Source organism: Narcine bancroftii, chromosome 10 (genome assembly GCF_036971445.1).
Source record: "Narcine bancroftii isolate sNarBan1 chromosome 10, sNarBan1.hap1, whole genome shotgun sequence".
NCBI lineage: Eukaryota > Metazoa > Chordata > Chondrichthyes > Torpediniformes > Narcinidae > Narcine > Narcine bancroftii.
In genome coordinates this window covers 32,166,721-32,193,679 of record NC_091478.1, presented here as the reverse complement: position 1 = coordinate 32,193,679, position 26,959 = coordinate 32,166,721, and the positions used below count along the sequence as shown (strand labels likewise).

The 26,959-nt window shown below is 39.6% G+C and overlaps 1 protein-coding gene across 1 annotated transcript in view; it reads left to right on the top strand.

The window, feature by feature from the left end:
• The window catches only part of LOC138744412 (myoferlin-like), a 249,348-nt gene that overhangs the window by 123,644 nt on the left and 98,745 nt on the right, over window positions 1-26,959 (top strand). The window contains exons 33-45 of the mRNA XM_069900547.1: window positions 1,656-1,837; window positions 1,926-2,084; window positions 4,450-4,551; window positions 6,672-6,833; window positions 8,804-8,969; window positions 9,228-9,301; window positions 9,839-9,895; window positions 14,869-14,967; window positions 18,822-18,947; window positions 22,228-22,383; window positions 23,802-23,893; window positions 25,969-26,139; window positions 26,531-26,673. Of these exons, the coding sequence (XP_069756648.1) occupies window positions 1,656-1,837; window positions 1,926-2,084; window positions 4,450-4,551; window positions 6,672-6,833; window positions 8,804-8,969; window positions 9,228-9,301; window positions 9,839-9,895; window positions 14,869-14,967; window positions 18,822-18,947; window positions 22,228-22,383; window positions 23,802-23,893; window positions 25,969-26,139; window positions 26,531-26,673 (1,689 nt within the window). The remainder of the gene's footprint in view (window positions 1-1,655; window positions 1,838-1,925; window positions 2,085-4,449; window positions 4,552-6,671; window positions 6,834-8,803; window positions 8,970-9,227; window positions 9,302-9,838; window positions 9,896-14,868; window positions 14,968-18,821; window positions 18,948-22,227; window positions 22,384-23,801; window positions 23,894-25,968; window positions 26,140-26,530; window positions 26,674-26,959) is intronic.

Sequence of the window (26,959 nt, the reverse complement as noted above, 5' to 3'; positions counted from 1 at the left end):
AAAAGATAAGATTGACTTCACCCAGGATAAACCCCACTCCCATCAAAGGACAAATAACCTTGGGTCCTCGGTGGTGTGAGCACTGGGGGAGGGGAGTAAGAGACAGGAAGGGTGAATCGTTAAATATTTATCCTGATTACCTTGGGTATAAATTCCATATTCTTGAAAATACATCAGATTATAGGTAATCTTCTCCAAGGGAACAGAATTACGCATTTCTATCTTCCAGCGGGCTAAACCGAGTTGGGAATCAGATTTCCAAGTAACTGCTATGCATTTCCTTGCCACTGCTAAAGTGAACTTAACAAATTTTAATTGATATTTCAACAGCCTCATTTTAGGTCTTGCATCTCTAAATTTCCCAATAAAAATAATTCAGGTGCCTGAGGGTATCAAATTCCAGTCATTTATTTTCGAGGAGATTACCCAAATCTTCCCAGAAAGGCCTCACTTTAGGGAATGACTAGGTTGAATGCAAGGAAGTACCTATTTCTTGATCACATCAAAAACATTAGTCTGTACCACCAACTGAAAACCTACTTGAAGGACAAATTGGGAAGCAGGCTAAGGTTACCAGAAGGAAGCAATTTTGAATATGTGATTACAGACACAATGATAATTAAAAGATTTATTACAAACATGTACATCAAACTGCAAGAGAAAGAGAACGGACTCAATTTGGATGGAGCATAAAAAAGATTTATTATGATAGCCTTAGCTGTAGCAAAGAAATGTATTATGTCAACCTGGAAATTAGAAGATAGCCTGAGAATACAGCAATGGTACATAGAAATGAATAAATGTATTCCATTGGAAGAAATAACATCACAGTATTTGAACAAATTTGGGAACCGTACATGGAACACAACAAAGAAGTCCTACCGCGGACCTCCACGACCTAAAATGACAGAGGAGAAGTCGAAATGAACTGACCCAGTAGGTAAAAGTAGAAGACACAAATTTCTTGTTTATTTTCATTGTGTGATGACATTGTTTAATGGGTTTAATGTATCATATATGTTGAACGTTGAGTGGGTGGGGGGGGAGGTGAAGGAGGGAGGGAAGGGAGGGGGAAAGGGGGAGAAAATGACACTGTGTATATTCAAGAGAGAAATGTTTGTATGTATTTTGGTCAGTATGGTTCATAGTGTGAAAAATTTAAAAATTTTTTAAAAACATTAGTCTGATGTTTCCGATTTCAGTTTGTAATTTTTGTGAAGTAAGGTATAGCTGATGCAAGAAGTTATATTGCACCAGCCAATTCCTTACATTAATCGTGTTAGTTATGCTGTCCCGACACAAGTCGAACCAGCAAAATGAATCAATTTCTATACCCAAATCTGATCCCCACCTTTTTCTTAATTTATCAAGCCTTTGTTTAGGCGTTCCCGCCTGAAGTGAGGAATACATTTTGGATATAAATTTTTTTGTGCTCCCCTTCCAAACCAGAGTCTCTCGCTACACTGCTGTAAGATTAGAGTTGGACCTAATTTGTCCCTTTAATAAGATCTTAACTGAAGAAAGCAGAAAAAATATGTATTTTTAAAAACTCCATATTTATTCCTCGCGCGCTCTCTCTCACTTGTGTGTGTGTATGTATGTATATATACACTTTCACTTTTTCATGATTTCCAATCTATTAATTTTTGTTTTAGATCCATATGCATATATTTCATTTCTTCATCAAAGCAAGAAAACAGAAGTTATCAAATCTACTCTCAATCCAACCTGGGACCAGACTCTAATTTTCAATGATATCGACATCTACGGAGATCCTCTAAATTTATTGCAAAATCCACCAAATTTGGTTTTTGAAGTATTTGATGAAGATCAAGTTGTGAGTGTTTCAGTTTGGTCTTGCGGTACAGTGTATCTGCTTATAAATAGAGCAAAATTGAAAAATGTTAAAATTGTCTTCTGTGCAGGGCAAAGACGAATTTTTGGGTAGATGCCTTTGTCCTCCGATTGTGAAGCTGAAGCAAAATACAGATGTGACACCCAAACTTCTCTGGTATCCATTGAAGATGGGTACAAGGAAAGCTGGGGAGCTCCTTGTGGCTGCGGAACTGATGTTGAAAGATAAAGTAAATATATGGAGATGCTCTTTGCCAATACAATATGAGGGTATTTTTGTCAATAATGTCTAACTTGAATCTTTGTCTCAGTAGCACTAATTTTAAATTAAATTGGGCTTGACAAATTCGGGTGCTTTTGATCTGCAAATTGGGCTCTGGTTTCATATTTATTAGAAATTAAATATCAGGGAAAACTTCTGAAACTCTAATCTTTCCATTTGAACATGTCCATTCATAATGTGTGTTTGTGAATGAAGATTGATCTAGGAATACCTTTAAAATCTCTCCTTTGTGCCGTACTCCTTCCCACCCCAATAGCATTTGAACTGAAACCTCCAGTTCTGATTGGTTCCATCTATGATGGCATTTATTCCTTCAGCTCACTGTCAGGCCTTCCCACGATTACACTGGACAACAAATATTTTCAAAAGGTTTGATTCCTGAAAAAAAAATTGGGGATTATGATAGACAACTTCAAGCTGAACACAAATGATAATTTCAGATTTGCTGTGTTATGTCGCAGTCCAGCAGCAATAGAAATTCACCAAGTCAGTTATTTTTTAAAACAATATATTAATAATATAACATCTGACGTAAATCTACCCTAATGGTGCGCCCGTGTGTGCATTGCCTAAACCATTACAGCTTAGGCACAATTCTGGAAAGTCTGCTCAAAGTTCAGTCTTAGAAATCCTGCATTGAAATTCGAGCTTTTAAACTGATGCTCAGAAGTAATTATAAAGGAAGTGAGACACTGAGTGATCAGATTGCTGAAAACTCATAAATCCTGTTGAATTGCTTCCAAAGAAATGTCCTTTCATATGAATGGTTGTCACAACTCCCCTCTTCCTTGCGTAGGGGAAAGGAAAAGTGATGCTTCCAAAACCGAGGCACGGGTCAGATGAAATGACAATCAAAATGGTCACAATCCAAATGGAGGAATGATTCTGTTTCCTTTACCCAGATATAGGTCAATCAGAATGACCATTAAAATGGTCACAGTGGTTCAACAATAATTCCACTGATTAGAATTGTCCATTTCACAGAGACATTCTACCTCTGTGTTTATCAGATGACTTGCTGATCAATACTGAAACCTATTTTTTTTTGTCTCAAACACATGACTCATGATCACATGTCTCTGTAAGTGTCCCATCTGTTGTCTTGAATAAACAACCATTGTTGTTTGGTCTTTCAGAACATTAACCTTGTTTATAATTATCACTTAATGGTGCCATGCAGTCTGTAAAAATGTTGTGAAATCTGTATATGTTTGCACCCTCTCCCTCCCCCCCCCCAAAAAAAAAGTGACACTCACTAAATAGAACAGGAGCTTGTAATATGTATCACCTAGAACACTGGTTCCCAACCTTTTTCTTCCAACTCACATACCACTTTAAGTAATCCCTATGCCATCGGTGCTCTGTGATTAGTAAGGGATTGCTTAAGGTGGTATGTGATGAGAAGGGAAGGTTGAGAATCTCTGCTCAAGACCCAATTGTTACTGAAATATTTTGCTTGGGAAAAATTGTCATTGGCCCATTTTCTTTGGAGTTATGAAACCATTCACATAACAAGTCAATTATGCACAATTAAAACAGTGCTTTTCAAATTTATTTCTTTCCATCACATCCCACCTTAAGCAATCCCTTACTAATCACAAAGCACCTATGGCATAGCGAATACTTAAAGTGACATGGGAGTTGGAAGAAAAAGGTTGGGAACGACTGACCGAGAAAGATGTAGAAACATTAAATTAACTTTTATTGAATTAAGCATGTGTAATTGCTTAATGATGCTGACACATTGCCTTAGTTCAACTGACCTTAAATGTTTCACTGCTGGTTTTCGCTTGTTCTCAGCATCAGATGGCTCTTGTGTCCGTGTCCAACAATAGTCAGCCAGCATTGATGGATTCCATTTGACCTGATACTGTTTTTCCATGGTCTCAATGTCCGGGTGAAACCTTTCACCATGTTTGTTACTGACTAAGATCAGAAGGGAAGACATCCAAGAGTAAAGGCAGAAAATAAATTTTCAATGACATGTTGCATTTCATGGTTTTAAAATAGACTTAAAATATGACAAGAAATCACAAAAATGTGTCATGTCTAAAAAGCCAAATGTGATAGGAAAATTTTAAGGTGATTTTTATGATCAGCCCAAAATCCATAAAATACACCCCAAGGTGTTATTGGATCTTTCTGCCACTGAAGTTTTTCTCTCCTCGATGAAAGATCAATTTTAGTTAAAAATAATCTCGTTTTTCTTCTACTGAATGGTTTTAATGCTGAAGTCTTTCAAACCTTGCACTGTTTTCCCTTTTTATTTAAAAAAAAGTGTGAACATTTTACCCTGTTTTCACTTCCAACAGCCTGATGGATCGAATTTGCCGATTCTTCCTCCAGTCCGGTCAGGCACGCTGTATATGGTGCCACATGGAATCAGACCAATTGTGCAGCTTACTGCAATTGAAGTAAGTTCCAATTCTTGATCTTGACTTGGAATATGTTTGTACCTGCTCATATTATCTAAAGGAAATACTCATTAAGTTCTATTGGTGCTGTTCCACAAGAGAATGTCATATTTTGTTAGATGCAAGGAGGTACACACACACGTGGAAATTCTTTTACGACCAGCTTCAGTGGTGGTAGTCTCTTTTGGATTTAGTTCATCTGTCCTGATTTTACTTGGCTATTTGCAGTGAACCACAACTTTTTAGCAAGCTCATTACCAGTTATTTCTTGGTTTAGCTGGAAGATGGGGTCTTCACCAGCACATCTTTGATGGCCCAAGAGCAGAATATACATTTGGAAACATTTGGAAACATATTAAAACAATAGTTTGAGAAATCCTCTTTGACATATCCTGATTAAAACAAGCAGGAAATGGTTTTAAACGAGAGACCTAAATGTTTGTTCATTGCATGTGACCCTGATTCTAATGAAGGCAGTGAATTAAAGGAAATGTTTGGGAGCAAAAATAAAGTTTAATGTAAGGTAATGTGACCATGGTTTGAATTTTTCAGGGATGTTGATGTACTTCGCCATTAACCTCTCTCTCCATCATTTCTAATGTAAGAATAATGGGCAATTATGAATCACTAATGACCGTGATCTCGATGCATATTCCACCACAGAAATGTGTAGCTGTCAGCAGGTTATTAATGACACTATGCACACATGAAGATCAAGAAGTTGCTGTCATTAGCCCTTTTCTCACTGCCAGCCTGCCTAGGGAACGGGAAAAATTGCAGGGCAGTCTCAACCTGACAGTGTTTCACACTGAACCATTATTTGCCGGTAACTCTGCTACTTGGGATTTTAAGAGGGGTCCTGCCTCCATTGGTGACGATACAAGTGACAAATTATGTACAGCGCTCTGGCAGCCAGCTGACCTGCACAATGATATTTCACATTTGTCAGAGCTTTAGATATTATGATCTTCATAAACACAAAATCACCATCAGATTAATTTGTCAAATGTTTATTGTTGAAATATTAACGACATCTGTACACTTAACAAAAAAATACTTTTTGTGTTGTTTTTCGATGAAAGTTTTTTTAACTACTAATCAGTAGTTCGCCCTGGGCTGCCTCACTCAGACTGGCCAGTGAGTGAGTGAGCAGACAGAATAGGCTGCTTGGAGCTAACAGCCAAGCAGAGCAGAAGGCCAGACATCAGGGTCAGGTCGGCTCCAATGTGAGAGACCTCTGCTCCAGTCAAAGCAGCCATCCCTTTGTGATGGCACTCGGGCTCCATCATGCGGACCAGCTCCAGCTTTCTGCAGTGGGACGTCACCACTCCTGTGTCACCAGTGCCTGCAGCGCCTCAGCTGACCAGCTCCTCATGTAGCATCCGCTCCCCTTCCCCTCTCCCCTCGTCCTCCAACTCACGCCAGCCCTGCTCCCTCATACCACCCGCTCCCCTGCCCCACTTCCTCATGTTGCCAGCTTCTTCATGCCATTTCCCCGGGTAACACGGCTGTTATTTGAAGAGAAAATGATGGCTGCTTTCAGGGGACAAACTGCGGAGGGGAGCTCAGTTGGATAGCATGGGAAGGGCTCAGGCACCGGGACTGGGGGGGTGGGGGCTGTCAGAGCGGGGCTCATGCAATGGAGTGGGACCTGTCAGAGTTCAGCGGCCAGTGCTGTCAGAGCGTGGCTAGCGCACTGTGAAATTTACCTGCCAGACTTACTCAAGCACTCGGGCACCAACATCTCTAATCATCCCTGGTAGGACTGGATGTTGTTTCACTCCTCCAGAAGGCGATTGGTGAGTTAAATCAGCCAAGCTCTCAACTCTGTTTCGAGCAGAGTTGATTTGCGTTTGAAACTGACTCACCCAGCCTAGTTATTTCTTTTCATGTCACGCTATTCCCGTGATTTGACCCTCCAATTTGGAGGGTTAACTCACATACTCAGCAGTGTGAAAAGGCCTATTATTGTGTCTTGATAACTGTCTCATCACAATTTAATATCCAATTTAATATCTGGAGGGCGTTTATTAAACTAACTATTGAAGACATCTTCAAAGTAAAGATTGATTGAGTTCACTAATCATAAGGCAGGTTGTTTAACAGGAATATTGTTGCAGATACTAACATGGGGGTTACGGAACATGAAGAGCTACCAACTGGCTGCTGTTACTTCCCCAAGTCTCATTGTGGAATGTGGTGACAAGTTCTTGGAATCTGCAGTGATCAAAAACCTGAAAAAATGTCCAAATTTCTCTACCTCTGTCCTCTTCATGAAAGTGGTAAGTATATGCATTTCAGGAGTACCCCTGCAATTTGTACTGCTACGAGCCCAGAATACCCATAAACCCAGCAGCAATAGATATTCACCAAGACAAATGGTTACTTAAACAAAAATTGCTTTTAATTATCTTTAAACATGAAAACAGAATCACACTTTAACTTAACTAACCTAACTTAACCTCTTCTAAGCGCATGTGTGTGTAATATGTGTGTAAATTCAGAAAAGTTCTTTGATTCACAGTCAATCCTCCAAGTTCAGGCAATCTTATACTGTGCACAGAATTTAACATTTATAAAGTTCACCAGGCTTTGGTGCTTAATTTTCAGAGAGAGATTTGTTGTTCCAGGACATCCACAACTGATGTACTTCCATCGGCTCCTTCAGTGTCTTGCTGACAAAACTTACCCCTTCAGGGTTCTCCAGATGATAACCTCTTTCTTTCAGGTCACCACAGAGTTCTTTTTTGTTTCTCTTATTCCAAGTGAAACATTAGACAGCCAGACCTCTCCTCTTGCATGAACCACAAGGGCTTTGACCAGGCTGTCTTCCAAATGGGGCTTTCCATAAGCTTGGCAGCTTGTCCTGTTCCAGTCCCAGTTGCTTCTGCTAACTGTAACACTGTAGAAATGATCTCTATGTCTCTCTCTCTCTTAGAGAGAAAGCCTGTTTGACTCTCTCTTTGTTTGCAAAACCACATGACCCTCTTCGAACAACAAGTTCTCTTCCAGACAATCAGCCACTCCAACAAGATCTTTCATCTGTTGCCTTTTATAAACAACAATCCATTAGTGAAGTCTCTTGAGCACTCTTCACAGCTCTTGCAAAAGTTGTGGATTTGATATGTCGAGCATGGGGCAGAGCTCCAGTATTTCAAATAAGATCTGTTTTAAAGTATTTGTATGTAACCTACTCGAACAAACCTTTCCCAATTTATCTCCCAAAAACATACGCATATACTCTGTCACAGTACTTTAAAATTCTTTAATTAATTTTGTTTGATTGTTAAGTGATGAGCAATAGTAGACTATTTAGTTAAGGTTGACAGGCAAAATTTATGAAATATCTAATTGCACTGATATCTTTGCATCATTCCAGAATTAATGCAGAGTTCTCGAAAATGGATGCCTTATAAGTATAGTTCAATGTGCAAGCTGTATAGGTTAACTCTGCAATGGTTTAATCTTGGTTTTTCTACTGCCAATTTTGTCAATTTCATTAATAAAAGAAATATCAAGGAGTGTAATTTGCAAGCTTCTGTCCATATTATTTGTGCTAAAATGAATGTCAGTATATTCTCAGTATTTAGCCCTTGAATTTCTGAACTCTTATTAAAATAAACTGCCTCATAATTGACCTGTTAGATCTTCAATAATACCTGTCTCGACTGCTAAGTGTCCAATGTACTACATTGTACTAGATAATGTACTACATGAAAGGCAGCTAAAGCAATTGAGGTAGAATTGAAACATTGCAGCAAGAAAGTTGATGAGTACAAAATGCACATTAACCTTATCAATGCATTTTGTATCTGAGATTTTTTTAAATAGATAGAGTGATGTTGGATTTTTTTTGTTAATCAGACTATACTGGTCATTGCAACAAAGTCTAATTGCTTTAATTTTTTGAGAAATATTTAGTCTTAATCCTTTGAATAATGGTTTTCTGTGCTTTTCAGGTAGGTTAATAATTCACAGGGGAGTTTTTTTTTGCACTGGGCTTAGAAGGGGAAGACAATTTTGGACACCGATCCACAAGTTAAATATATTTATAGAGAAGAATCTCAAAGATAAAATTTGAATGGCAAAATTACTTTATAAGATTGCCATTGAAATGTTATTTTGTGCATGATACCTGAACTGGTACATAAAAATATGTGATGCCAGAGTGTAACAAATTATTGCATTAATCAACAAAAATATTCAAGTAAATGGATCTGAAATTCTCTCTCATTTCTAACCTTGGTTTTAGTATCTTCCAAAAGAAGAAATGTACACTCCTCCTATTGTCATAAAGGTAATTGACCACAGACCATTTGGACGTAAACCTGTGGTTGGACAATGCACAATTCATTCTTTGCAAAAATATAGGATTGATGCGTATGCTGAGAAAGAACCTGTTGGAATCCAATCAAAAGGTATTTTCCATAAGTCTTTCTAAAGGAATTTTCAACTTGGGAAAGCTAGTTTCATGGCAAAAAGCAAATCTGAATAACTGTAGCATCACATCCAATGTGTTTTTTTTAATATATGTTAATTTTAATTATAGTCATGCAGACCAGTCTCTAAACATGAATCAAAGTGTTAAATTCATAACACAATTTTTGAATACTTTCATAGCATTGCAACTTTCTAAAGCACAGTGCAATAATTATGATTTTTTTTCATTCTTGCAGTATTAATACTTCAAAGTGCTCGGGATTGTGTTATAGATATAGAAGACCAACAAAAACCTCTTCTGGAATCGCAGGTAATTAGTGAAGGTTGTGACTATCCATCTAAAAAACCCATTCTCCACATAACCCAAGTAGTAACTTGAATACTCTGTGGTCAGGTACCTTGAATTTGTTGAACATTGAAGTGAGAACAAGTAGATGTGATTTGCTTATGTTCAATAATTTCTTATAATCATGCACAAATGTTCATTAAAATGCCATGGCAAGTTCTATGTATGTAATGCCACAACTTGCTAGGAGGTTAGAATAATTTAGAATATCATTTCATAAAACAATTTTATATAAATCTCAGTCTAGTTTCATTCATTGCCTTGGCTGGATTTATTTAATTTCTATTGTGTGCAGTGAATACATAAGCTATTCCATTATATTGCAGATTCATTTTTTTGCACTGTTGCCCGGTCTTTACCCATACAACTTGTAAAAAAATGATTCAAGATAATTGGGGGAGGGGAATGTTAAATCACATTGGAGTGAGTGAATTTCAATGAAGAAGACTAATTTCTCAAAAAACTCTAGGTGGAACTCACAACATGCATTCTAACTTTCAGTTTGTAGACAGTTTGACCAAAGCAGTCGTCAAAATGACAACCACATCAGCACTGCATGTATGTATGGAAGATACCTCATTAGTCATATTCAGGGAGGCTTGTAATGGATATTTTCTGTCACTGTATGTTACATAAGAAGGAGTAAACAACCTGGTGTTGTTTATTTTGTGGTTGAGAGGTCTGCCAGTAGCTAACATGTTCTGAAAATATTTAATTCTTGAATTCAAATGATTTGTAAGTTTTTTTTTCCAATTAAATTGACTTCAGTAAGGTTGGTAGCTTCAGTGTTCTGGCTTCATTGCCAGTTCCAGATGTCATCTTAGTCATATAATCTGGTAACTAACCCTTTTTCTCTTTAAGAGCTCAAGAAAACAAGTAGGTTAAGAATAGGAATTTTAAATTGCACAATGTGAGTTTTAAAATTTGTACTCCGGTTTACAACTGCTTCTGTTTCTATTCGACTTCCCAGTTCTTTGTTTCTCCTCTCACATCATGCATATACTTTCTTTCATCTGATGATACCAGTAGCTTGGCACGTGATTCTAAAGTGCAAAAGGAAGATTATAGTGATGGTCTGTGGCACTAATTACAGTGTGGAAAAGTTCACACCAGAGCCATATTCAGCACCAACAGAGTATTTCCAACAGATTATTGAAAGGGGACCAACAGTGCCTGTTTTCTCTTTTCCTAACCTGAGGGCATTGGACCATGTAGTCATGGCTGAGATGCTACCCCTATGGAAGTCAATTTTGGAGCCACTTTTGATTGCATATCTTCCAAGCCAAAAGCACTTGATTGATCCACAGTGAGGATCGGTCTCAACACTTCCACCAGGATTACTCCACAAACACTGATGCCCTGCAAGGCATCCCTGTACCTCCATGACTGTGTGGCCAGACTTCACTCCATCTACTAATTCGCAGATGACACCACTGTTACAGGTTGGATCTCAAACAATAATGAGTTCTCATGTTGAGTAGAGATAGAGGGACTAGTAGTTTGGTGCCAGGTCAGAGTCTCCCTCAGAGTCAGCAAGACAAAGGAGCTTCTCATGAACTTCCAGAGGAGTGATGGAGCTTATTCCCCTTTGCATCAACAATGCTGAAGAGGAGTTAAGTTCTTTGGTTTAAATATCTCCAACAGCCTGTGCTGGTCCAATCAGTTTGCCTTGATAACCAAGCGAGCAAGTGTCTTCTCTTCCTCAAATGTCTGAGCAAATTCATCATGTTGCCTGTGTCCCTCAACAGCTTCTACAGATACATCAGAGAAACCATCCAGTCAGGAAGCACAATTGGATTGTATAAGAACTGCATCGCATAAGGTTGCAAGATCTTTGATTTTTATAAGTGTCCTAAACTGAGCAGCAGAAGAATGGATAAGTAAGTTTGTGGATGATACGAAGGTTGGAGGAGTTGTGGATGGAGCTGAAGGTTGTCGTAGATTACAAGAGGATATAGACAGGATGCAGAGTTAGGCAGAGAAGTGGCAGATGGAGTTCAATCTGAATAAGTGTGAGGTGATGCATGTTGGAAGATCAAACCAGAGGCTGCATACAGGGTTAGTTAAGAGTGTGGAAGAACAGAGAGATGTTGGGGTCCAAATCCATACATCTCTCAAGGTTGCTGTGCAGGTTTACAGACTAGTTAAGGAGGTATGTGGGATGCTGAACTTCATTAATAGGCGGATTGAGTTCACGAGTCGAGAGATTATGTGGCAAATCTACAAATATCTGGTGTGACCACACTTTTTATGTTCAGTTCTAGTCTTATATGAAGGATGTGGAAGCTATGGAGAGGTTGCAGAGGAGATTTACCAAAATGTTGCCTGGATTGGAAAATAAGTCTTATGAGGCAAGGTTAGCAGATCTTGGACTTTTCTCATTGGTGCAAAGAAGGATGAGAGGAGACTTGGTAGAGGTCTACAAGATTCTGAGAAACACAGATAAGGTGGGCATCCAGTGCCTTATTCCCAAAGATGGAATAGCAAACACCAGAGAACATCTGTGCAAAGTAAAGGAAGGAAAGTTTAGGGGAGTCATCAGGGGTAGGTGTTTTTACACACAGAGCTATGGATGCCTGGGATGGTGGTGAAGGATGAAACATTAGGGGCATTTAAGAGACTTTGAGAGAGGCAAATGGATTTATGAGGTAGAAAGGGTTTAGTATTTTTGGTAGGGATACAGTTTATGGATCAGCACAACTTCAAGAGCTTAAAGGCCTGCACTGTAATGTTCTAAGAAAGTGTAATCAGATGTGAATGCAGCTCTACCATCATATTGACTCTCCTCTGGCGAAAAGAAGCAATCATTATGTTAAAAGGCTCATGGACCCCAGTCACACTTTCTTCACCCTCTTGTGGTTGGAAGAAGATTGACAAGTATGAAATCACGCATCAGTGCATTCAAGGACCGTTCACCCCACTGTTTCCAGACTCCAGAATAAGACTCAGACTAGTCAAATAATGTTGCCTTTGCTCTATTGTAACTGATATTTCTCTTTACCTCTGCCCTCTACTCTTTTTATTGTTGTATTCAGTAGAGGTTGGCGAGCTGGGCTGTACACAAAACCCATTTCTCCCCCCACACCCCCCCCCACCCCTTTTAGGTCAGAACATGTGATAATAAACAGAGAAATAGTGAAAAGGTATAGCAGGATGAAATAGTTTTTTTTAATCTTTTCATGATGCTTGTTTCACTTGTATGAATTCCAATCCACTTAATTTTGAGTATAAGCTCTATTTTAGCGAAAGCAACAGAAAAAAATGTTGCGATCGCTCCTGAATTTCAGTCCATATTTGCATCTGAAATGCACCATTTTGTTTTCCTGATGCAATGTTAGGAGTTCCACAGAAAGCTAGCTATTGGCAGATGTTGCACAGATGCATAAACAATCTTTTTGAAGAAGCTTTGCTGCAGCACAAGATGAAAATTGACTCCAATCTCACTTGCACAAAGCATTGAATCAAAAGATTTTAATTAAAGACACAATATTTCCTATAAAAGCCTACACAGTCCGCAGAATAAGCCTATTAGAAGAGCAGTACAGTGAGGATGGTCTTAAACTATAGCTTTTAAAACATCCTTTCACTGGAAGATGTCAGTTATTCTATCCATTGTAATGAAAAATTCTGCAGGATCGGCCGTTTCGTGTCCTGCTCAGGTATGTATCATGTACAGTGCTAACTGCGGAGTCGCTTGAAACAATAAATGGTATGAAAACACACAACATGTTAATGCTGTGGGTTTTTTTTTTAAAGTGAAGACTGTGTAGGCTGGATTTTTTTTAACAAAAGGATAATGTCTCTAAATGCTAAAGAGGGAATATAATTCATGAATATATTACTGAACAATAAATTGGGTGATTGATTCTGCTCATTCACTATCATTAAACAGCTTTGCAAAACCCAATGCATGAACATGAGTTTCAAGTGAATTTCCTTTTCCAGTTAATTCATGGTTGTACTAACCATTAATTGTTTATTACATACCTCCTTGTAGAGATCTGCATTTATTTATTTGATTCCTGCCAACCACTTAAATCCAATGTTTGGAGGAAGAAAATATGACCAAAATTTTAATCTGTTCCCTTTTATATCGCATCATAATGCACATTTTGGCACACAACAGTGTAAATAATTCTATGCTCTGTAATTCCTGGTGAGGTATGTAATAAAACAATGCTTTATCTTCTGGTGAGAATGATGTATTTATTCAAAAAGATGCCATCTTTCCTGGAACAGGAAATTACCGGTATGTTGATTATTCTTTTCTGCATAGAAATACGTGTTAGCTATTTGAAATTGTGGAATTGTTTACTATTCTGATTACTTGATTTTCTTTCCCGTTTTATTTCCCAAATGCGGTATTGATGCTGTGAACAGGTTGTTAAGGTAAGTTGTACTTTGGTGTTGTACTTATTATAATGTATGGAGTTGAGAGCCAGGGTTGTATTTAGTGAGGTGGTTGGTTTGAGGGGCCAGTTGACTTTCTGCTCCTGTCCACTTCTGTTTCTGAATGTCTGGGAAGGCACTGGGTTATCGTCACATGCAAGTGACCTACAGAAGAGGGCAATTTTCATCTGTAAAGAAGATAACTGACCTTTCCACTTTTCCCTCTGTCCTCCTTTCTCCTTTATTGGGTATTCGTTTATTCCTTGGACAGTATGCTGTCCAAGTGAATGCTTGAAATATGTCACAGCATCTATATCCAAACATGATGGGAGCAGAGTGCAGTTATCTACCCATGAGTAATTCATGTTATTTACAATTCTAGTATGATCCTTGTACATTAAGGATCAAGGGTCATGCAGTTATGCTCTTTCTAGACAGCAGGTCTGTTCTGCTATTTTTTGAAAAGGTTCTATTGAATTTTAAGGAATTGTAATATTATAAAACGTACAACAAAATGCACAGTTTTCCCCAAATATTTTAGTAATGTCTGTGATGTCATGATTTTAAATAGAGCAGAATATTTTGTTCTTGCTGATTGAATAGAACTTGACAAATAAAGGTAGAATGTATTGTTTAGGGCCCAGGGGTGGCCAACCTTTTCATTTTTAATTTAGACATACAGCATGGTAACAGGCCATTTCAGCCCATGCGTGCATACCGGGGATGTAGGTTAATTTGGTGGTACGGGTTTGTGGGCCGAAATGGCCTGTTACCATGCTATATGTCTAAATTAAAAATTAAAAGTTTAGCCACCTTCTGGTTTGTCTTCCAAAGCCAAATTGAACTCCACCTGCCTTTTTTCCGCCCAATTCTACATCCTGTCTATACCCTTTGTAACCTATGACAATCTTAAGCATTCATATCCATATGCAAACTTTTAATCTGACATCATTTTTTTTAATATATAAAAAAAGACCTATATTTATCTATTATTGTGGTCTATCATTTATAGGTCTGAGAGGTTTTGCCTGAAATTCCTTTGCCAGCTTCTATTAACATTTGACTTTTGTATCTTGTGGCTACTACAGTGTACATGTCTTTTTAATTATTTATGTTAAGGAGAGTTAATTTCTTTAATATAGGAGGATGATTCTATCGATTGGTGGAGCAAGTTTTATGCATCTATAGGAGAGCATGACCGATGTGGCAAATATCTTCAGAAAGGTTATGATACAATAAAGGTAAAATGGCTTGGTGCTTTGATGCACCAAGGGTATACATGGTGTTTTACACATAGCTTTCACGTATTTATGATTTCTCAATGGCTTCCATTGGATAAATTGAGTATTAAATACACAAGCCTAATGCAGCAAGAGATTGACAACTTCGTTCTTCAAGTGTCACCTTGTTTCTTTTTTGTGCAGTCAAACAAAGGCTGAGAAGTAACTCCAGATATGGGATTGCCCTTTGATTTCCTTACAACATTCCTCCAGCAAAATCATTTGTTTTCCTTCATTTTGGATTGTTTAAAATTGCACTCTTCATATTGTCCAGGAAAATAAGTAGGATCTAGAAATGGAAATAAACATTTTTTTTCATAATTATATATGATAATTGGCAGGATTGCCATGAATGACCAGGGATGAGGTGAAGGTTAGTAGGAGCATTGAGGCCACAGCCCTATTTAACTTTCAGGAAAATGTATACAACCTACTCTTGAATGTGTGCATCCACATATTATAAGAGCATTAAAATCAGGGGTGGCCAAACTTTTAATTTTTAATTTAGACATACAGCACAGTAACAGGCCATTTTGGACCCTGAGCACATACCAAAGGCGCAGGTTAATTGGGCAGCATGCACTCGACTGAGTGCTTACCATGTTGCCCAGTACTACCAGTCGCATGGTCAGGTGGTCGGCAATTAAACCAGCTCCCCCAACAGGCTTGTCTGGTGCAGAGGGTGGCTAGACACCCTGAAGGATGAAAAACAAGACCTGTCAAAGGGCAGATGAACCCTTTTCAACAGCCACCTAGCAAATATGTGCTGTGAAGCAGAAAGGGCATCCTTGCATTAAAGCTTGGTCTGGCCATTCATTGCAACAGAACTTCCCCTAGCCATCTTGGACCCCACCAAGCAACTGGATCTGGGAGAGGATGTCGAGAGGGTGGGTCTAGACCTGTGCAACCCCCTACTCGCCTAAATCCATTCACACACTTGCTGTTCCTTTCTGAGGACCCCACAAACTGACTGAAAGGAACCATAATCATCCTACAGGATGGATAGCCAAAAGAGAAGAAGATTTGAAGAGGTAAATTGATTGGAAGGTTGAAGAATTCATGATTGTCCTTGTTCATCAGAAACAGTGCTGCTTTGTTGACTGGTGTCAAGAAACATTGAGGTTATGGATCAGAGATGTTATGATCTTGTGATAATTCATTGCATCTTCTCAGCCACGGTCTTGCCTCATTGGGATGGTGGGTTTGAGAGAGCTTGAGGTTTGGTTGCATTGCAGTGTCTAATTTACCTGACAGGTGCAAATGATTTGCTCGCTGGCCATCTGGTATCTGCAAAAGGTTCATGCAGATATTGGTGAGTTAGGCCAGTGGGTCTCCCCCCTCACCCCAAGTCCAAAGCCCGCTGCGCAGCTCAGACGGCAAAGTCCTCCTCAGCGACAAGATCTCCATCCTCAACCGATGGTCAGAACACTTACAATCTCTTTTCAGTACCAACCGCTCAGTCCAAGATTCCGCCCTGCTCCAGCTCCTTCAACAGCCCCTAAGGCTAGAGCTGGATGAGGTTCCCACCCTGGATGAGACATATAAGGCAATCGAACAACTGAAAAGTGGCAAAGCAGCAGGTACGGATGGAATCCCCCCAGAAGCCTGGAAGGCTGGCGGCAAAACTCTGCATGCCAAACTGCATGAGTTTTTCAAGCTTTGTTGGGACCAAGGTAAACTGCCTCAGGATCTTCGTGATGCCACCATCATCACCCTGTACAAAAACAAAGGCGAGAAATCAGACTGCTCAAACTACAGGGGAATCACGTTGCTCTCCATTGCAGGCAAAATCTTCGCTAGGATTCTACTAAATAGAATAATACCTAGTGTCGCTGAGAATATTCTCCCAGAATCACAGTGCGGCTTTCGCGCAAACAGAGGAACCACTGACATGGTCTTTGCCCTCAGACAGCTCCAAGAAAAGTGCAGAGAACAAAACAAAGGACTCTACATCACCTTTGTTGACCTCACCAAAGCCTTCGACACCGTGAGCAGGAAAGGGCTTTGGCAAATACTAGAGCGCATCGGATGTCCCCCAAAGTTCCTCAACATGATTATCCAACTGCACGAAAACCAACAAGGTCGGGTCAGATACAGCAATGAGCTCTCTGAACCCTTCTCCATTAACAATGGCGTGAAGCAAGGCTGTGTTCTCGCACCAACCCTCTTTTCAATCTTCTTCAGCATGATGCTGAACCAAGCCATGAAAGACCCCAACAATGAAGACGCTGTTTACATCCGGTACCGCACGGATGGCAGTCTCTTCAATCTGAGGCGCCTGCAAGCTCACACCAAGACACAAGAGAAACTTGTCCGTGAACTACTCTTTGCAGATGATGCCGCTTTAGTTGCCCATTCAGAGCCAGCTCTTCAGCGCTTGACGTCCTGCTTTGCGGAAACTGCCAAAATGTTTGGCCTGGAAGTCAGCCTGAAGAAAACTGAGGTCCTCCATCAGCCAGCTCCCCACCATGACTACCAGCCCCCCCACATCTCCATCGGGCACACAAAACTCAAAACGGTCAACCAGTTTACCTATCTCGGCTGCACCATTTCATCAGATGCAAGGATCGACAATGAGATAGACAACAGACTCGCCAAGGCAAATAGCGCCTTTGGAAGACTACACAAAAGAGTCTGGAAAAACAACCAACTGAAAAACCTCACAAAGATAAGCGTATACAGAGCCGTTGTCATACCCACACTCCTGTTCGGCTCCGAATCATGGGTCCTCTACCGGCACCACCTACGGCTCCTAGAACGCTTCCACCAGCGTTGTCTCCGCTCCATCCTCAACATCCATTGGAGCGCTCACACCCCTAACGTCGAGGTACTCGAGATGGCAGAGGTCGACAGCATCGAGTCCACGCTGCTGAAGATCCAGCTGCGCTGGATGGGTCACGTCTCCAGAATGGAGGACCATCGCCTTCCCAAGATCGTATTATATGGCGAGCTCTCCACTGGCCACCGTGACAGAGGTGCACCAAAGAAAAGGTACAAGGACTGCCTAAAGAAATCTCTTGGTGCCTGCCACATTGACCACCGCCAGTGGGCTGATAACGCCTCAAACCGTGCATCTTGGCGCCTCACAGTTTGGCGGGCAGCAGCCTCCTTGGAAGAAGACCGCAGAGCCCACCTCACTGACAAAAGGCAAAGGAGGAAAAACCCAACACCCAACCCCAACCAACCAATTTTCCCTTGCAACCGTTGCAATCGTGTCTGCCTGTCCCGCATCGGACTGGTCAGCCACAAACGAGCCTGCAGCTGACGTGGACTTTTTACCCCCTCCATAAATCTTCGTCCGCGAAGCCAAGCCAAAGAAAAAGAAGGCCAGTGGGTCTAATTCAGGATGATCCACCCACTATTCGTTGTTTACAATGTAACTGCTCTGTTTTGGATTAAGTTTTATTAATAGCATAACTATATTTGCAAATGATTTCCAGCAGAGGTGAGTATTTTAATTAGGATTAATATCTGTTATTTAGGCTACTAGTATGCCAGTGTCCCTGCCAGTTAGTTTTTAAAGGTCTGTTTTCCAACTTCAGTTGAAATTGAGAGAATTTGACATTTTGCATTGCCTGTAGACATGTAGCTGTCAACACAATTAAGAGAAATTATTTTAAAACTGTCACTGCCTGGACATTTTCAGATTACACCTGGCCCTGACTGTTGCCAATAATCATCCCACGCCAGCTTCCATCGAGATGAGGTGATTTTTGCCTTACAGGCAAAAAAAGTGAAGTAGAACGAGTTGATGATAAGAGTGTAGCTTGTCTCTTTGTATTTTAAGTTGGCCTCCTCGACTTCCCTTCCTACAGGTGTATAACACAGAAATAGAGAATGTCCCTGAATTCAAAGAGCTGACTGATTTCTGCCAGACCTTCAAACTCTTCAGGGGCAAATCTGAGGAAGACGAAGACCCGTCAGTTGTGGGTGAATTTAAGGTATGCATTTTTATTTAAAATAAAGTGCAGACAAATACTGTCTCACTTAAAAAAAGATGAAGGTTTAAAATGTATGTTTCCTTCTTGTACTTGCACATTGCCATCATCAGGTGGATGTCAAACTCTGAGATTGTACTGAACAAAATAATCCAGTTTACCTGCCTTTTGAATGTTATAATTCAAAATGGAACACATGCTCTCCTTTCTTCGTCCAAAGGGATGACCCAAAACTCGTGCTCTGAATGTAGATTTGTAGAATCTCAGATTAAGTTACTACTTTCTTAAGCAGTTGGCTAATACACAATCAGAAGTTACGCCATCCATTCCCTTGTAGTTATAAACTGTGTATTTTGGCAAGCACGCTGTTGAAATTTTCATATTGCTATTGTCCTGCACCAACAAGCTAGTTTGAGCATTAGGATTACAAAGCCATTATAAAATGATCAAACTTGCAGATAGACCCGTTTACAGTTATATCAGACACCCTACAATTTCCTTCCATCGAGTAATTATTACTTAGACTCTCAAACCTCCCAAGTCAGGTTATCAGGTACAGTCAAAAAAAATGTTTTAATTGGACAATACCCCTTAGTTAAAGAGCATGTTATTGAAGATCTTTTGCTACATTTTCTGTTGTGGCTGCCTTTCCAGGTGCACAGAAGCTGCTTTAAGAAACTGGAGAAAAGGGGATGAAATGTTAACCTTTATTTCATCCTAACCCTTTAAAAAGAGAGGGAAAAGATTTTAAATGGTTCTGAGGGGCAAGTCATTCACACAGGGCAGTGGACATATGCAACCTGTGGCCACAGAAAGTGGTAGAGGCAGCTAAGATATTAAAGATATTGTGGATTGGAAATGTGCAGAGTGATAAGGCCCAAATACAGGAAAATAGGGCTGACTTCAGTAGGTACCTTGATTAGCAGGGACAAGTTTGACTATAGTTCTAACCTGCAATGATGTGGCTTACAAACAGTGGTGGATTAGTGTTTAAAACAATGTTGAGGAGGAGTTTATCATACTGAAGAAATAATGAGCAGGTAATGTAATGTTCTGAATTTGTTTTGATGGATGATTTGCATGCCTGGCATTTACGAGTTTTATTTCTTTCCTCTCCCCCCCCCCAACACCCTTGCTTATCTGTAAACATTATTTTAAAAACAAAAAATGGTTATTTCTTAACTAGCCATTTCTGATGAAAGTTTTTTGACCTGAAACCCTAACCATTTCTCTAGTGATAATTGCTGTCTGTTGAGGGTTAAGAGCCTGGTTAAAATATTAATAAAATATGCCAGATACAAAAACAATTCCAAAGATTCTTGTAAATGAAAATAACTATTGAATGTCAGCAAGCCGATCAGCATCTATGGACAGAGAAGGAAAATGAGGCTGCTCATTGGAGCCAAGAGGTTATTTACCTGAAATTCTGTTTATCTCGTTCCACTTGTGCTGACTGATTGAAGTTTTTCTGCATGTTGTTTCTATTAAAGTAGCTTGTGGGCAATGTTTCCTCTAATTTTTAGTAGTCAGTGTGCACAAAAATCCTATGTTGTGCATTTTTTTTTCCTGTGATAAAAGTATGTGTGCATTGAATGCTTGTGCAAATGTAAACTTGAAATTGTTTCAAGGTCATTTTGGGCACAGCCTATCTCTCTTGGCTAATAAAACTGTATTGGCATGTTTTAATATAATACAAGTATGATTTGTGACAGAGTATGTAGATATATTTTTGGGAGATAAATTGGAAAAGGTTTGTTCAAGTAGGTTACATACAAACACTTGAAAACAGATCTTATTTGAAATACTGGAGGTCTGTTAATGCTAGACGTATTGGCTCCACTGCTTTTGCAAGAGCTTTGGAGAGTGCCCAAGATTGTTGTTTGAAAAAGGCAACAGATGAAAGATCTTATCAGAGCTGCCTTCTGTCTGGAGTAGAGCTTGCTGTTCTAAGAGGGTCATGTGCTTTTTCAAGCAGAGAGAGTCAAACAGTCTTTTCTCCCTAAGAGAGAGAGAGAGAGAGAGAGAGAGAGAGGCACAGTGTTACAGTCGATAACAGCAGCTGAAACTGGAACAGGACAAGCTGGCAAGCTTGTGGAAAGCCCCATTTGGAAGATGGCCTGGTCAAAGCCCTTGTGGTTCATGCAAGAAGAGAGGACTGGCTGTCTAATGCTTCACTTGGAATAAGAGAAACAAAAAAGAACTCTGTAGTGACCTGAAAGAAAGAGTTATCATCTGGAGAACCCTGAAAGGTGCAAGTTTCATCAGCAAGACAATGAAGTGGCTAATTAAAAAGGAATCTGTTGTGGATGTCCTGAAACAACAAATCTCTCTGAAAACTGACAAGAACCTTGCTGAGTGGTAATCATTTACCTTTCAAGCACCAGAGCCTGGAGAACTTTATAAATGTTAAATTCTGTGCACAATATAAGAAATGCCTCCAACCAGTGAACTTGGAGGAGTTGGACTGGACTGTGAACCAAAGAACCTTTCTGAACTTACACACACATGCGCTTAGAATTAGAAGGGGGGGTTAAGTTAGGTTAGTTAAGTTAAAGTGTGATTCTGTTTTCATGTTTAAAGATAATTAAAAGCAATTTTTGTTCAAGTAACCATTTGTCTTGGTGAATATCCATTGCTGCTGGGTTTTGGGGTCCTCTTGCGTCGTAACAGTTGCTGTTACCAACTGTAACACTGTAGAAGTGATATCTCTCTCTCTCTCTCTCTCTCTCTGCTTGCAAAACCACATGACCCACTTAGAACAGCAAGCTCTACTCCAGACAGAAGATGGTGCTGACAAGATCTTTCATCTATTGCCTTTTGTAAACAACAATCCATTAGTGGAGTCTCTTGAGTACTCTCCAAAGCTCTTGCAAAAGCTGTGGAGCCAATATGTCTAGCATTAACAGAGCTCCAGTATTTCAGTTAAGATCTGTTTTAAAGTATTTGTATGTAACCTACTCTAACAAACCTTTCCCAATTTATTTTCCAAAAACATCTATATACTCTATCACAGATTGCATTGTATGAAGTAATCTATTTAGTTAAAATGTTATTTTAACCTTTTGTGCGTACATTAATTTCCTTTGAGCGCTGACTGCAAAACATGTATGTGCACATATACAACTTAGAGGGAACAGTGCTTGTGGGGAAATACAATTCAGTTTAGTATTTGAATCTTGCCCATTAACAATTGGAAAATGCTACAATTGCCCTGAATTTATTTCAATTAATTATGTATTGGTTCAGTGTTCTTTAGCTTTATTTTGTTTGTCTATGACTTTAGGGTTCCTTCAAGATTTATCCTTTAAGCGATGATCCAGGTGTTAAAATGCCTTCACGCCAATTTGTAGAGCTACCTGATAGTGGAATTCAAGAATGTTTGCTGCGCATTTACATCATTCGAGCCATTGACTTGCAACCAAAAGATAACAATGGCAAGGTAAGAATGAATCTCCTGGTCATTCCTTGAAAAAGGGCTCAGGCCCGAAACTTCGGCAATATGTCTTCTATAGATGTTGAAAAGTCCAGCTGAGCCTCCAGCAATTTTGGGGTGTTTTTAGTACAATCACAGCATCTGCAGACTTTTGTGTTTCACTCCCTTGAATCTGCTGGTATCTACTATGGTGTACAATTATTTCCAGAGGCTTGTCACTGGATTAAAAGGGGAACATGGGTGTAGTGACCACCTTCTTTGTATTTTTTTTAAATCTCTTCAAACAACTGGCTGGAAAATCTGCGTGTAAATTTATTTCTGTCCCTGTCACTCTATATTCCTACTTTCAGTCTACCAACCTATTTCCATGATGAAAAGGACGCTAACTACCTGAAGGGAATGGAAAATGGCTTCCCACTCCCCAGACCTTAAAACATTTGAGAGTTCATTTCAGTAGGAGAAAAAGAATGGTTGAAGTTTCGAGCCAAGACCTTTTATTGAGATGGGGAGTGGAGGAAGAAAACAGAAATACTCAGTGAGGGAATGGGGGTGGAGGGTGTTGGAACCAAAGAGAAGGGGGGGAGAAAAAGAGTAGAGGGCTGGGAGAGGGTGAATGCGAAAGTGAACAAGAAAAGGGGGTGAGAAATAGCAGAAGGGATACAGAAGAAGAGGGGGACTAATTACCTGAAATTAGGAAATGTTACATTTGTATATGATTGGACTGTTAATTGCCCGTACAAAATATGAGGTGCTGTTACTCTTGTTTAGATTGTCTCACTCTGCGAATGGAGAAGGCCCATGACAGAGGAGGTCAGTGGGGAAATGGGAACTGGATGACATGACAAGAAACCAGGAGTCATGATGGCCATTTTGGACAGAGTATAGATGCTCTGCAAAATAGTCTCTCGGTCTATGTTTGGTCTCACTCGCCCCTTTCAAACTGCTGTGCAAAATGGAGTTAACCGGGAAATTTCCCCAGTTACGCGGCAGTTAGACCCAGTCAACCTCGTTGGAATCCTATCGGGTCCCTGACCTACCTCAGAGGTAGTCAGGGAACCCCGTTAAACTTAACTAGGTCGCATCCGCAGGCAACTTGAAAACAAAATTGGCTGAACTGCTTATTCTGGTGACGTCAGCGCGTGCATGCGAGGCAGCCAGCATCTGAACATCCAGCAGTACTTCCAGTGAGTACATGACGTGTCATTGCGGGGATGAGATCCCCCTTAAATCGCCTGGTTGGAGATTTAATGGGTCCCCCCTGCAATTGAAAAGCTGCTTCCAGCACCTTTCCTCCAGTAATCGCACCTGTGTCCCAGGTGGGCAACCCAAGTGCTGCAGTTTATAAGAGGCTACTGATATAGAGGAGGCTACGCTGGAGATTTGGAGATTTGTTATAATGATTTTCTCCTGTTGTTTTATTTTAGTGTGATCCATATGTGAAGATCAGCTTGGGTAAAAAATCAATTGAAGATCGGGACAATTATGTTCCTAACACTTTGAACCCAGTGTATGGCAGGTAATGCACACATTTTCTTGCATGTTTAATGCATATTCCAATGAAGGGTGTCAATAGATATTGCCTTAGTATAATTAGTTAAATATGTATTTTTCATTTAATCATGATTTTCTTTTTTTTTTGGGCTACATTGTCTTAAGTGGTTCACATTTTTTTTCCTCCATTTTTTCCTCTTCTACCTATACACCCCACCACAAATGCAGCAACTCCACATAATCATTCATTCACTGCTTGTCCAAATAGCCATTCATTTGTTCATTTGTGTCTTATTAGCAAGGTTGAATGGACTATTGCTCTTTGGTATACAGCAGGGAATTGTGTGACATCTTTTTCCTATTTGGAAACCCATGCTGTACCAGTCCATTTAACCTAACAATCAGTGGGACTTTAAGAGTGGGACATTGAGATAGTGCAATCATGGCCTGAACTGACAATCAGATACAAGATGTAGATCATTCTAAACACACAATCTTTAGAAATTGGTTAGAGGTGAAGTTAAGCATGGGAAACAATACAAGGTGATCTGTTGTATATTGCTGAACAGGCAAGTGTTTGAAAGTGCAATACCATATAAGAGAAACTGCTTTTTTGTAAATGGCATTACAATAATTGATTTATATTCACCAAATTGGACAGCTTGTGCCTAAGCTGCGTCAGAAAGGTGAATGTTGCCACAAGTGCGTCTGTCCAGATTTTTTCTGATCAAGTTTAACCCCACAGTCCTGCCTGTCTTTTGGATATGAATATGGAGCCAAAAATAACTTTGATATTCAAAAATGAAGTTGAACAATTAGGTCAAACGATTGGAGTGCCAGTTGAGAAAACAAGCTGAATGCTTAACTAAAACTACTAACTCAAACCAAACCAGATATTGTGAATCCAGGTAGTTTCCCAATTCAGGTTATGTCTTCTCTACTATCTGCTTATGCTTGGTATGATTCAAAACTAAAATTCAGGTTAATGGTTGAGTATTTTGCAAAGGTAGTCTGATTTTTAGTTCAAAGGAGAGCATGGACAAAAATGTAAATAAACTGAGGTTCAGGAGGAAGCTTCCCATAAATTGATCCAACATGAAATGCTCAAAACAATGTCTGAGATTGTGCTTTAAGATATGTTAAAATTGTCAGATAGTAGTACAACTTCAAATTGGAATCTGTTCCATGAAATTTGGGGGAAAAATTACTAAGCAGCTCCACTCTGCTCCAATAGCAAGAGCCTCCCAGTGATTAAGCATTGCACATCCAATTACCACACTGACGTACCTGTCCCTAGCCTTATGTACAACCGAGATGAAGCCATTCATAAATTGGAAGAACAACTCTTGGTCGGCAGTGTCCAACCTGACAGCATCAATGCTGACTTCTCCAACTTCTGCTAACATGCTCTCCAGGCTTCCCTTGTATATCTGTCTCTCTTTCTCCTCCGCCATTCCTTCTATTTAAGAGCTATCTTTATCCCTCTCCCCTATCGCCTCCTCTCTCTTTTCCTTCCGTTCTTTGTTTATCTATCACATGCCAGCTGTTGCTCCATCCCCTTCCACCCTCCCACCACCTTTTTATTCAAGCGTTTGCCTGATTTTCAAAACTCCTGACAAATAGCTCAAACCAAAATGATGACTGCTTTTTGCTTTTCATTGATGCTGCATGACCTGCCATGTTTCTCTCACACTTTAGTGTACAGCAGGCAATTTTCCTTCGTTGCATTGGATATGTTAGAACAAAAGCAACCGTTCCTCAATGAGCTATAAAATGGATAGAATGACCTCAATCATTAGCCATTGATATGTTCTCTGACAATTTAAATTTACTATTTAATTATCAGAACTTGTAATGGTCTTTGTCATTTCTCTGGTATTACTAGTCAGTCCAGTTGTGGTCACACAACTTGTCATTGAACACATTAAACCAATTACTTTCCTCTGTGGCCGAAACTAATGGTGAGATGCTTGTTCCAATCATTTTTTTATTTGAAAATCGTTGCACTGAACAATGTTGCTGTCAACAAGTAAAAATTCAAAATCCTTGTTGAAGTACAGCACTGGATGAAGGAATAATCAACATTTTTTTTTCTTTTAGGATGTTTGAAATTACTTGCAATTTACCAACAGAGAAAGATCTCAAAATTGCACTTTATGATTTTGATTTGTTGTCACGTGATGAAAAGGTTGGAGAGACTATTATTGATCTGGAGAATAGACTTCTGTCACGTTTTGGAGCTTGCGCTGGATTGCCTCAGTCATATTCTATGTAAGTAATGGAGATGATTCAACCCGAGGCTTGAGCAGAGCTATCATTTTTGTAATTGTTTTATATGTTCCCACTTTTCCCTGGTGATCATTTCTTGGAACATGGTTATAAAGACCTGAAATTCCTTGGGATTTTGTACAATGCTTTATGCTGGCCATGTCCCAATTGCTCACATACTTTATTAGACTATTATTGGGAATAGGAATTTAAAGAATTTCTTCCTAGTTAATTGGATGAACTGGCCTACAAAATTTTCACTTAAAGAAATTTATTGCATGAAGGGTTTGGGAAAAGTTTTGACATGATCCTTCATCTTTCATCAGATTAACTTTATTTTTGTTTGCGTATGGTCGATTTAGATGTGACTGGCTTAATTGGCTTATTTCAACAGTTCTGGAGTAAATGTGTGGCGTGATCAGCTCAAGCCATCCCGGCTGTTGCAGAATTTAGCCAAGATGAGGGGCCTTTCTCCACCAGGTATCTCGAGCAGCAGACTCTCCTATGATGGACAAGAATACGATCTAAATGAAATTGGTAAGTGCTTTTGCTGTAGCAAAGGAACAGAAAGACATCAATCATAGAAGTCCTCAAATGAGAGAAGTAGAGTTGATGTGCACTGAATTGTTCTTATCCCAGGCTTAAATGGATCTCTCATTGGTAGAAGATGATGCCTTTCCATTATTTTACTTGTAAACTTTGTCTTTGTAACCCACGGCCCTGCATGCTTAACTTATTATAACACTACACTCTGTATTTTTGTTTCATTGTTGCACCTTCCTGCTGTACTTGAGTATGAGTTGGCTAACCTGGATAGAATGCA